The 12,136-nt window shown below is 34.6% G+C and overlaps 1 protein-coding gene across 2 annotated transcripts in view; it reads left to right on the forward strand.

Annotated features, from left to right (window-relative positions):
• The first annotated feature begins 977 nt into the window (after positions 1-977).
• The window catches only part of LOC134839549 (E3 ubiquitin-protein ligase SHPRH-like), a 63,877-nt gene continuing 52,718 nt past the window's right edge, over positions 978-12,136 (forward strand). For both annotated transcript variants that reach the window (XM_063855138.1, XM_063855139.1), the window contains exons 1-7: positions 978-1,575; positions 1,768-1,971; positions 3,461-3,742; positions 4,201-4,345; positions 4,859-5,030; positions 5,290-5,554; positions 10,016-10,246. In XM_063855138.1, coding sequence (XP_063711208.1) covers positions 1,383-1,575; positions 1,768-1,971; positions 3,461-3,742; positions 4,201-4,345; positions 4,859-5,030; positions 5,290-5,554; positions 10,016-10,246 — 1,492 coding nt within the window. In that variant the 5' untranslated portion in view covers positions 978-1,382. The remainder of the gene's footprint in view (positions 1,576-1,767; positions 1,972-3,460; positions 3,743-4,200; positions 4,346-4,858; positions 5,031-5,289; positions 5,555-10,015; positions 10,247-12,136) is intronic.

Consider the following 12,136-nt stretch of genomic DNA (forward strand, 5'->3'; position numbering starts at 1 on the left):
TTTAATGCCCAATGAATTCACTAATTTTTCACAGGCAAATATTCAAAGCGTGGCTCACCGAATTAGAGATCTGTTCATTCTAAGCAACGAAGAACTCATCAAATTTATCTTTCGCCAGAATTAAATTGAGTTGTTCCTAAAAGATATATGTATATATGTATATATATATATGTATGTATATATATATATATATATGTATATATATATGTATATATATGTGTGTGTATATATATGTATATATGTATATATTTGCATATGATGGATAGATGGAAAATAGATATAATAATAGGAATTAAAATACCATGGCTGCTCCACGGACCCGAGATTTTTTTTGACGTAATCCCCGGAAAACCTAGTACGACGGACTCTTTGTGAGTTTAGATTACTGAATAAAAGTCTCGGAAAAGTGGAGCATCCATTAAGAATTAAAAAGAAAAAAGAAAAACATAAATTTTTTCCAAAATGGGCCGAAATGGCCCGCTTGAGGGGGAACCTATGCCCAATTTTTCGTTTTTCCTAAAAAATCACTTAGAAATTTCATATTCATGCCCAAGGCTTACAGTGAAAGGAAAAAACTTGTATTTTTTTTTTTTTTTTCTTAGGTAAACATTATAATCAATTCATCATTAACATTTGCAACTGTTTTAAATAAACTAAGTTATGTTGTGTGTTACTTAAAACGGAGATAAATCATGCCATTTCTGAGTAGGCCTTTAGACCCTCTAATGTATGATTTTATATTTCACCTTTTTTGTTCGTTCTATTTTTGCAAATATGTTGAATTTATGCACTAGATTTCATAATAATTTGAAACCCAACTAACTACATCATTCATGTTTCTAATATTTTTTGGGGCAGCATTTAGTATCCCTTATGGGATCGTTAGCTGTCCTCTCTTTGATACTGATGTATTTATGCGCAATATGATATGAATTTTCTAGTAACATTGAGAAATTAATTCTTTCTTTCTTATAAAGAAAAGTAGCAACTACCTTGAAAACTTATGCTGTGAAAATGATGCCGCTTTGAGCGCGGCATGTATCGTCAAAATAGCGATAACATCTATTGATCAGCTTGGTGAATCTGAAACTCTCACTATCAACTTGCGCTCAAGGTCATTTAGGTTCATAGAGTTAGAGGAAGAGAAAAAGCAGAAGCTGGAAACAATTCTGAACAAGTCAAAGTTTCCGATTTTACTATTCTATGATTTCGCAGAAGATTACTATGTTGCTCAAGGAGAAATTGGTTCTGATAAAGAGTTAAGTCTGAAGTTTAGACTGTCAGAACCTTTATATACTGATGTCAATTTGCTGTCGGCTGTTAGTTTTCTGACGAAAACTAAGAATATTTTCATCAGTTTAACCTTATCATTAGAGGCAGATATGAATCAAACTTTGCTTGTAACAGAATACGTTAACGAAAGATGTGCTGTTGATTATGGGCTGCCAAGGAGTCCTGGCTTCATTTTTGATCCTAATTATATTGTCAAAAAGGGTAAAATACGCGACTCTTGGCAAATGTTTTGGAAAGACGTTTTCTCCGATTCTGGTTCTGGATGTTTTGACGATATTTATGGTAAGATTTTACCAAAAATCTCAAAACTAAAATTTTAATGGTTAAGATAAAAATTTATGGTGCTATTATTGACTACGACTTGCTGGTTCATTTTTTAAATACATGTATTGAAAATACATTAAATAATAGGTAATAGAATTAAAGGTATGAACCTTGGCCTAATTTATTATTTTTTGTTTTTTAAAATCTTAGATGGTGAGCATTGGCTGAATCCGGACGATACAAATACTATTTTGCGGCTGTGTCAAACTGACGCGGAGTTGATCTCAGGAGACAGGTCTCTTCCCTGTGAGAGTCCAGATTTGATTCCAAAACTGAGGCCCTACCAGAAGGCAGCGGTTCAATGGATGCTTCAGAAAGAGAAAAATTCGGGAAACTGTTTCGTCAACTTCTCAGGTGAGCCTTTAACAACCTGGTTGTTGTTCCGACGATTGAAAATGAGGAAAAATTGTGTTCTAGGGTGTTTTTTTTTTTAATTTTTGTTTCTGGCCACTGAAAGTAGAGGGGAACTTTGTATGGGGGGGGGGGGGTGTGTTTCAGTTTTTTTTTAATTTCCACAAAATAACTGTCGGAAGGGGTCGAGTGATATAGCGAGTAAAGCGAACGAGCAGGTCGTTGATTTGGATACATGACGAAAAAGCTTAGTTTGACTCCAGGAATATTAGTTTTTCAAGCTTCTTTTAGCGCCTTCTTGAGAATAAAAAATGCTAAAAACAACGAAAAAAAAAACGACATTGTTTTGATTGTTTTTTTTCTAAATTTTTTAATTATGTTTTTCGACTCTTTTTTGCCGAAAACTTTGGTAAAATATGGTTTTTAACTCTTACTATCGAATGCACCTATTTGTTATGCTTTTTTTCAGAACTGCTCATAGCCGAACGAACAAAAACATCAAAATTTGCAAAAATTTTTTGTCTTCGGTACTTTCTACTTGCACGACAACTGACTATCCTTGTTACATGTAATTGTTTATTTACGTTTAGTACAGTGTTTTTTTTCACAAATTGGGCTAACATACGACAAAAGATAATGAGAGCAAAATGTGCTTAGATTTTTAGCAGAATTAATTTTATGCTATTTATTTTGCGAAAGTTAGAACAAATTTTAAAACCCATAAATGAATGTTTTTGTTTGACAAACATGAAATGAAGTTTTTCTATGTATAATCCCACTTTTTTTGGTAAAAACTTTTTTCAGTTCTGGGCGGATTTTAGATGATTACAGTCTTCAACTTTTTTGGTCGTCTCATGAGGCTCACTTTGATATAATTTGCTCAAAATATGATCATGTAGTTTTGGTGTAAGTTTAAGCTGACTAAAAAGAGACAAAATTGACCTGACCTATTTTTGGGGTTAAAATTTTTGGTCCGAATTTCACCAAGAAATTGCACTATATTTTTTGGTGGATATTTTCTGGCGCTGGAACTCAAAGCCCATTTTGTTCTTATCATTTTTTACCTAATGTCAACCCAATTTGGAAAAACCGCTTTTTAAATTTCCATTTTTTTGTCAGGATATAATAAATCAGCTTTGTAGTTTTTTTATGAAACCTTTTTCTTTGCCATTTTTTGATCAAAACTGATTAAAAATGGGTTTTTGTACTTCTCAAAATTTGACTATCCTGTTTCATTTTAGTCGGGACTGAAGTTGCAACGAAGGCGATTTTGAGTTTTTCTAATGCTAGTAGCAAACTGAGTGTTGATTGCCTAACAGTATTAAGATACGCCTAATTTATCGTCGTTATTTACTTTTGCTACCTTTTTCCTCATTTTCCTATGCCAGTAGAAATCTTTATTTTTGATTGTGATAGTAAGTATCGTGCTACAATTAAAATTTTATATATGTTTTTATGCAGTTTGAAAAGCAAATATTGCTTTGATTTGCAGATCCCAACATGCATCCATTGTTCCAAAAAGTTACTCTTCCAAAATTACAAATTACTTCAATCGAAAACATGCAACCGGATACTTTGTTCCTCAATGCCTGGACCGGTCAGTTTTCGATTTCACTACCCCTAGTTGAGAAACCTACTCCAGGAGGAGTGCTGGCCGATGAGATGGGGCTAGGGAAGACGTTAGAAATTCTGGACCTAATCCTGAAAAACAAACGGGATGCTGAAGATATAGGACAGCAGGGTACTAAAATAGAAGGGATTGCTTTCCCTTCCGGTAAGTTAACAAAAAATGAAATCATTCAAACTATCTAATAGAAATATAGTAAAATTAGCCTTTTTTTTATCAGAATTATAATCAAGGTTTCAATTGTCTGTTCTTTTTTGCCCGATGTAAATAGTATTCCATTAGATAATAGGCTGAAAATGTCTAATGTATACGTTTTTATGTCTTCCGCTCGCTTGAACTTTTTTAACTTGAACATGAATAGAAATGTCAAAGTTAACAAATAAGGTAGTCTATTATCTTCGGGAGCTATTCTGGGAATGCATTCCAGGCGCCGTACAACAATTTAGCTGATTGAGAGACTTCAAGCGAAACTCAAGTCATGCATGCATTTTCAGAGGATATTGTTAATTCAGTTTTAACTTAAATATCGTTCGAGGCATGTGTTTTAAAGGATGAAATAAACTAAACACCAGAAAAAAGTAGAAGTGTTAAAATTTTTGTTTTAGAAATCTTAGGTACGATGAAAGAAACAGGAAGCGATGTTTGCGGATTAAGTAACTTGAACTCGTATGATGAAATAAATGGGGTGACTGAGCTTGCATGCGTCTGCGGAAATGTCACTCATGACCCCGATGATCGTGATGATAGCAGGTCAGTCATCAGGGCGACCAAAAGGCTGTTTGATTCTGTTTGGAACTCTTAATTTGCTTCAAATTCTTGATTCCTTTTGAAAAACCTTGAAAACTTAATTTGTTCGTTAGGACTCAATATTGTTCATCGGGCTCAAAAGATAATGTGGTCAGTTGCGAGGTGGCAGTCTACACCCAGTTAAATTAAAGGAAACATTTTAATTATTATAAGAGCTCATGATTTTCAAAAACCCATCAAACATCTTGAAAGAAAGAAGAAAGAAAGAATTTATTTCTTCAGACAATTAAATGCAAAAATACAGAAAATGAAGAAACACATTTTTAATAGTCATCATTGAATTTATCTGACATTTTGTATAACATATCTGAAGAGGATAGACCAAGGGCATAATAATTGCCCGCTTGACGTCTACCCTGGAATATTACGCAACCACCTTAAATTTCAACTAGTTTTTTTTGTCGAAATCGTTAAGCTTTTCAAAGCGTGCTCTGGAGCCTTTTGTTCACCCTATAGATTGGGAACTCCAGTTAAATGTAGCGAGTGCGATTCGTGGATGCACTTCGAGTGTGTATCTTATCGCGAGGAGCCACAGATCGGTCAGAAGAGACGGAAAAATGGAAAGACCAGAGTGACAGCTGAATATCGAAGACAGTTTGTGTGTCCTTTTTGCGTCACTCAGAAAATGGTAACAGAGTTTCAGACCTTGAAAGACCTTGATATTCTATGAATCTGAGAAAAAATGATATTTATTCTAGGAATCTGATGAAAAATAAAATGAAGATGAAGATCAGAAAATTTGGATAATGTCACCCGAAAGTAGAGCTATCACATTTGGTTTTTCTTAAGCTCTCAAAAATTCCTTGGAAGTGAAATTGAAGCAACTGATGTGAGGCAATATAAGATAAGAATCAATGTGAGGCAATATAGCGTAATGGCCGTTTCAGGACATCGTAAAAGTGAAGACAACGCTGATAGTATCTCCGAGTGCAATTTGCAACCAATGGATGACAGAGATTGATAAACATGTCATCCAAGGGTCGCTCAAAGCACTCAATTATACAGGAGTCAGCAGCAAGCAGAGATTCATCTGGCCGAGTTTGTTTCAACAGTATGATGTGGTTATTACGACATTCGAGACACTCAGAGCAGAGTTACTGCACACGAACTTGCATGAGGACAACAAAGAAGTGCCTTCAAAGCGAGCTAAAGGTATTTAGTAGTTTTAAAAATTCACGTATTTGTTGAAAAACAATTTTTTGCAATCAATTTTGCTATAACTTCGTTCTTACATAGATTTACTTAAAGCAGGTAAATTCTCGTGTAATTATGGCTTTAGGTACGCGTTGGTAACTTCGCTATGAAGTTAATTACGCTTGCGATTAGCAAGCGTTATCAAACTGGAATATAGGCTTTTTTTCTAGTTAACAACTAGTTAAACAAAATCAGTTGAATCGCTTGCTGATTATGCAGCTGACTTCTTTTCACTTCTCTTCTTGTCTCCTCTAAACGGTTCCCAAGCTTATCACCCCGTATTTTGTAACCCCCTTTTTCTTAACCCCCTCGCATATAACTCCGAAATCAGGTAACCCCACTACAATTTAATCCCTTTTTAAAACCAATTAATAGAATCAAAGTGAAAGTTACTTGAAAAGGATTCGGAACCATATCGGCGGTAAACATCAAAGCTTTAATTGCGAAAAATTTTGCGAACCAAAATGAGTTAACATGCATGGACGCTGCTAAATGCGTTTTAGATTTGAACAGATAGTCTAGACTTTGATAAGGCAAAGCTCGTCCACTTTCGCTATTTTTTCCGATTCTTTCATGGTGCGATCGCAAACTATATGAATTTCCTCCACTATTTTATCGTATGAATTTCCTATTTCTTCTTCTTTTTCAAAAGCCAGTGCGGGTAACATTTTGAGTGCTAAAGCGAACTCGTGGTTTGTTTCGTAATCCTTTTTCAATTGTTTCTTAATCCGCTATTTTTCTCATAAAACTTAGTGAAAGAAACATGTAGGTTATCTCTGTTTTAAACGCGTGAGTGAGGGATTATTTCTCTAACTAATCGAAAGGCAATTATTTTCGAGATGCTAGAGGCATCAAGTAAATTAAGACTAGCTTTTCAGGCCTCAATTAGTAAGCTTAATTGGACTACTCCTGTACTTATAAAAAGGACTTAATTTGAAACAAATTATCGTCATTAAAAGGGGGTTAAATTGTTGTGGGGTTATCATATTACGGGGTTATAATATAGGGGGTGTAAACAGAGGTGGTTAAGAGTGGAACAACCTCTAAACATCTTCCAGGTTGCTTCCCCTTTGGCTTGTTGATAAAACAGTTGCCTTTTTAACCTAAAGTCTGGGGTTTGAGTTGCGGCCGGACCTTGTTTTTTTTTTCAGTATCAAGGAAAATGAAAAAAAAAGTCCGAGAAAAATGAATTGTTGGTTTTTCGTTTGTTCGCTCAAGTTTTGGCGGCTAAACTGCCACAACGGTTTTTGCTTGTGCTGTAGACAATTTTCAGCGTAGTTGCAAGTGCAAGTGTGGTTCATTCTAATTTCACGGGGGATTTGAAATATATTTTTTAAAAAAATCATTTTTTTTTAGGTTCAAGTGGTTTCAGCTCAAAGATTGTTGGCTTAGTTGCCACATCACTGATTTTTTTTATGCTGCAAACAGCTTTTTTTTCTAGTTGAAAGTGCAAGTGTTGTCCATTGTTGTTTAAGGTGGGACTTGAAACTTTTTGTAAATCAAAGTAGTTTTTTTTCGGCTCAACTTGTGTCTGCTCAAAGTTTGTCGGCTTTGTTTGTTTTTGTAAATTTTGTTCAGTGGTGGCTGATTTAAAATTCAAGTGCCTGGCATGTTTGCCTGGAGTGAACTTCTATCGAGACATATGAAAACTTATATGTACTAGTTTTCAAAAATTAGATTTCAAAAGATTTCCGCTTCGCCTCTGTGTTTAATTAAGAATAGGAGTAAGGGACGACAATATTTGATCCTTTTACTGTTGGAAGATAGAGATGTGCATTGCTCTGCAGTGCGTGTACAGAAAAGATGTTGATATTCCGATTGAACAGGGGGGGGGGCTTACAGACTCTAGCAGCATCGTAAAGAAATACTCTTTCTAAACGATAGTTTGAGGGATCTAATCACCACTGGGAACTATTTTTAATGGACCAGATATGGTAAACCACCTTTATTAGAAGTGGGCTCTGTAATTCAATGGTTAATATCATCAGGAATTTGTTATTTTAAATTTTTTGGCGTGCACCGTTTATAAGAAAGAAAGAATTAATTTCTCAATGTTACTAGAAAATTCATATCATATTGCGCATAAATACATCAGTATCAAAGAGGGGACAGCTAACGATCCCATAAGGGATACTAAATGCTGCCGCAAAAAATATTAGAAACATGAATGATGTAGTTAGTTGGGTTTCAAATTATTATGAAATCTAGTGCATAAATTCTACATATTTGCAAAAATAGAACGAACAAAAAAAGGTGAAATATAAAATTATACATTAGAGGGTCTAAAGGCCTACTCAGGAATGGCATGATTTATCTCCGTTTTAAGTAACACACAACATAACTTAGTTTATTTAAAACAGTTGCAAATGTTAATGAACTGATTATAATATTTACCTAAAAAAAAGAAAAATACAAGTTTTTTCCTTTCATTTTAAGCCTTGGGCAGGAATATGAAATTTCTAAGTGATTTATAGGAAAAACGAAAAAATTGGGCATAGGTTCCCCCTCAAGCGGGCCGTTTCGGCCCATTTTGGAAAAAATTTATGTTTTTTTTTTTTTGAAATTCTTAATGGATGCGCCACTTCTCCGAGACTTTTATTCAGTTATCTAAACTCACAAAGAGTCCGTCGTACTAGGTTTTCCGGGGATTACGTCAAAAAAATATCGGGTCCGTGGAGCAGCCATGGTGTTTTATTAATTCCTATTATTAGATCTATTTTTCATCTATCCATCATATGCAAAAAAAATATATCTTTTAGGATTAATTCAATTTAATTCTGGCAAAAGATAAATTTGATGAGTTCTTCGTTGCTTAGAATGAACAGATCTCTAATTCGGTGAGCCACGCTTTGAATATTAGCCTGTGAAAAATTAGTGAATTCATTAGGCATTAAAAAATTCTGTTTAAGTAAATTGTAAAGTTTCGTTCCCCTGTAACTTATCGACATTCTCTGCATTTTGGTTTTTAAATTAGGAATTTTCATCAACTCTGAATTAGCCCTCCTAGTCCTATACGTTGGTATTTCAAATTTAAAAAGTTCATTTAGAAATTCTTCAGAATGAAGTCCGGAGACAGATCTCAAAACAAATTTTAGAAGTTCATACACATGTAATTCGTGTATTGTTAAGATTCCTTGGTCAAAAAATACATCCCGTATTGTTTCAAAATTTCTTTTGAAGTAAATTAGGCGAATAATTTTTTTTTGTATCATCAAAAGAGGCAAACGATTTGTATAGCTGGTACAACCGTACACTAAAATGCCGTATTGTAAAATTGGTTTAATATTAGAGGCATAGTATTTTAGTATGGTACCTCTGGGAACATAATGACGAATTTTTGAAATAATTCCACATTGTTTTCTGAGCTTAGTTCGAACTAAATCAATATGAGTATTGAAAGATAATTTAGCATCCAAAATAATTCCAAGGTATTTGCTAGATGAAGCATTTTTTAAAGGTAATTTATTTATATAAATGTTTTGGTTGGAAGCACTATTTGAAGAGACGTAGACTTGAACAGTTTTATCTATATTCAGGGATAATTTATTTAATATTAACCACTTGCCTACAGCTTCTAAGTCTTTGTTGAAATTTTCAACAGAGCAACTTAAAGCAGTTATGTTAGTATCATCGGCAAACAGGAAAACTTCACTATATTGGCAGACTTGGGGAAGGTCATTAATATATATCAGAAACAAAAGTGGTCCTAGTATTGACCCTTGAGGGACGCCGCACTTTAAGTCCATCCACGTTGACTTTGTTGTACCTATTTCTACTACTTGTTTTCGATGTTTCAGATAGCTTATGAACCAACTTAAATCTTTTCCATCTATCCCATACATTTGCAACTTTTGAAATAGTATCTGATGATCCAGTGTATCAAAAGCTTTTTTCAAATCAAGAAAAGCAGTATATTTTTGCGACCTGCTCATATCTAAACGAAGTTTTTCTGTTATTTCCGAAATTGCATCGACTGTGCTGTGATTTTTGCGAAAACCAAATTGTTTAATGTATATTAACGAATTCGTTTCCAAGTAATTGTATACTCTGTTGTACATTACTCGCTCAAAAACCTTGCTCCAGGTGACAAGAAGGGATATTGGTCTGTAATTTGTAGCATCAAGTTTAGAACCTTCCTTATATAATGGATAGACAACAGCCCTAGCTAGACAGATAGGAAAATGTAAAAAAAAAACGAAATGGTTTTTTTAACATTTTTTTACAGTTGTAAAAAAAACTAGTTTATTGATTCATAGTTTGGATTGATATTTATCTTGGAAGCCTTTTTGCAATTAGCAAGTGTTATATACTGTAAAACCAATTTTTCGAAGCTTTATTATTTCAAAAATGCTTTGAACCATTTCGTTTTTTTTACGTTGTTCACTTGAAGTACCACTTGGCCTATTTGTTAAATTTCAGTGCCAAAGCAGAAACTGCTCGAAGCGGATCCCCACCCCTGCAGACTGCGAAGAGCGAAGAGGTACAGAGCACTGCCCTCTCCCCTCCCCTGTGTGGAGTGGTGGAGAGTGTGTGTAGATGAGGCTCAGCAGATTGAGTGTCATACTGCCCGTGCAACTGAAATGCTGTTAAAGTTGCATGCAGTTAACAGGTGGTGTGTCACTGGCACTCCAATCAGGCGAAACATCGAAGGTAAATTGGCACGGTTTCTGTTGTTAATAGTAGCTATGGACAGATGTCCGTTCCAACCCGCGTTAAATAGGCCGTAGGTTTAAGTAGTTTCTTTCTAACCTGCGGTCCTACTCAATGCAAGACCAACCATGGGGGAGGGGGGATGCCATTCGTTTTGCCATAGCCGGTCCAACCTTGAGGAGACTGATGACACTGAGGCACCTCCAACCGTGACCGAAAAAGGGGTTTGAACGCACTACGCTCGTGATGAGAGACGTGCTGTACCCCGCTCGGCCACGGGGCTAAAGATATCAGTAGTCCACAGTTTGCTTTTGCTAGCCACCAGAAAGTGTATAAATTCGACGCTTAGGAGTAGGTGGTTCAAAGTTTTTCACCGTTGTTTCGATTGTTAAGGACTCGATGAACGTAGTTCAGACTCTTATATAGGTCGCGATGATTTTGATGTTTTTTTTCTCGAAAATTCTTGGGCTTTTTTCCTTCCTCCCACCTGCAATTTTTTCTAAGTAATTTTTTTGTTCACTTTGCCCGGTTAATACAAAATTTTGCATGCTGATTTTTTCGCTGTTTCGCTTTTGATTTCTTTTTTAGTTCAGTTCATTTCCTTTGTTAAAAGGAAGGCAAAATCCAATATCAAACAGCAAAAGTGTGAAGGTCACCAAAAACGTGGTCTTATTCCAATTTTGAAAGTGGAATTTAATTTTAAGATTTCCCAGCGGAATAAGAATTTTACTCATTGATCAAGATTTCTCAAAAATCTTGGGTTAATTTTACCAAAAAAGAACTAGTCATTGAACACTAACCTTTGAGGCACCTTTACATCTTTTTGATAGAATGTGCTTTGACATTCGAATAGTAATTACTCAACACATTTGATGCATTTTAAATTCATCAAATGAACAAAAAAAGCTACTTGTTTCAAACAACTTAACTATAATTAACTCTTTTTCAGAAATATTTTGACTCATATTTCCTAATTTTTTGAAATGCATAATATATAAATAATGTGGCTTTATAATTTATTACTTGCAAAGTTAGTGTTTATGTCTTCAGTTTATTATGTTCCAAATTATTACTATCAAAATTGTGTATTTTGTATTTGGTGTCTTTTTTGCTGAATCGAATTGGCAATTTATTAGCATATGTAGCTTCAATATTGGTGGCTATTTATTGGAGATTTTAAGCATTCATGGCTCAGTGGTTAGTGTGTGAGACTCAAATTAGCTAGGTCGCATATTCGAATCCGACACGCAAGTTTTTGCTCATTAGAGGCTTATTTCTACTTTTTCTGTTTTCACTTGATAGAAATGATTTTTGGTCCTGTTCTTGCAAGTGTTTGCGAAGCGCAGCTTTGCCTCTGTAAAAGGATTGCAAACTCCACGATCTTACAGCGAAAGTGTAAACGTCCCGAAAAACGCGATCGACTCCTAGTTTCGAAAGTGGAATTTAGTTTTCAGTTTTTTCCAGCGAAATAAAATTTACTGATTGATCCAGTTTTCTCAAATTGAGTTAATTTTATCAGAAAAAGTGTCCATCATAAATTGTTTTACAAATGCAAAGAGCTACAAACTCTTCGAAATTCATAAGTTGAAGGTGTATGAAAAACCACTCAGTTTTTTTTCAGTTTCCTTGGGTTCAGTACTCTTTTCCAACTGTCAATTGGCTATGTTTAGAAATTTAAACTTATAGGACCGTTAGATAGCGCCGACTCTAAATTCCTATTTCTCAATAAAAACGTTATTTTTGTATCATACTTTTCCAAAAAATGTCTATAAACGCTTTTTTGGCCTCTTTTTTTTTGGAAAAATTTGCGTGCGGCGCAGAAAGTTTGGTTAAATTGGACTAAAAATCCGATTGACCTAAAAAGGTTGACTAAATTTTTGAAAATTTATT

The sequence above is a fragment of the Symsagittifera roscoffensis genome, chromosome 2 (genome assembly GCF_963678635.1).
Source record: "Symsagittifera roscoffensis chromosome 2, txSymRosc1.1, whole genome shotgun sequence".
Classification (NCBI taxonomy): domain Eukaryota; kingdom Metazoa; phylum Xenacoelomorpha; order Acoela; family Convolutidae; genus Symsagittifera; species Symsagittifera roscoffensis.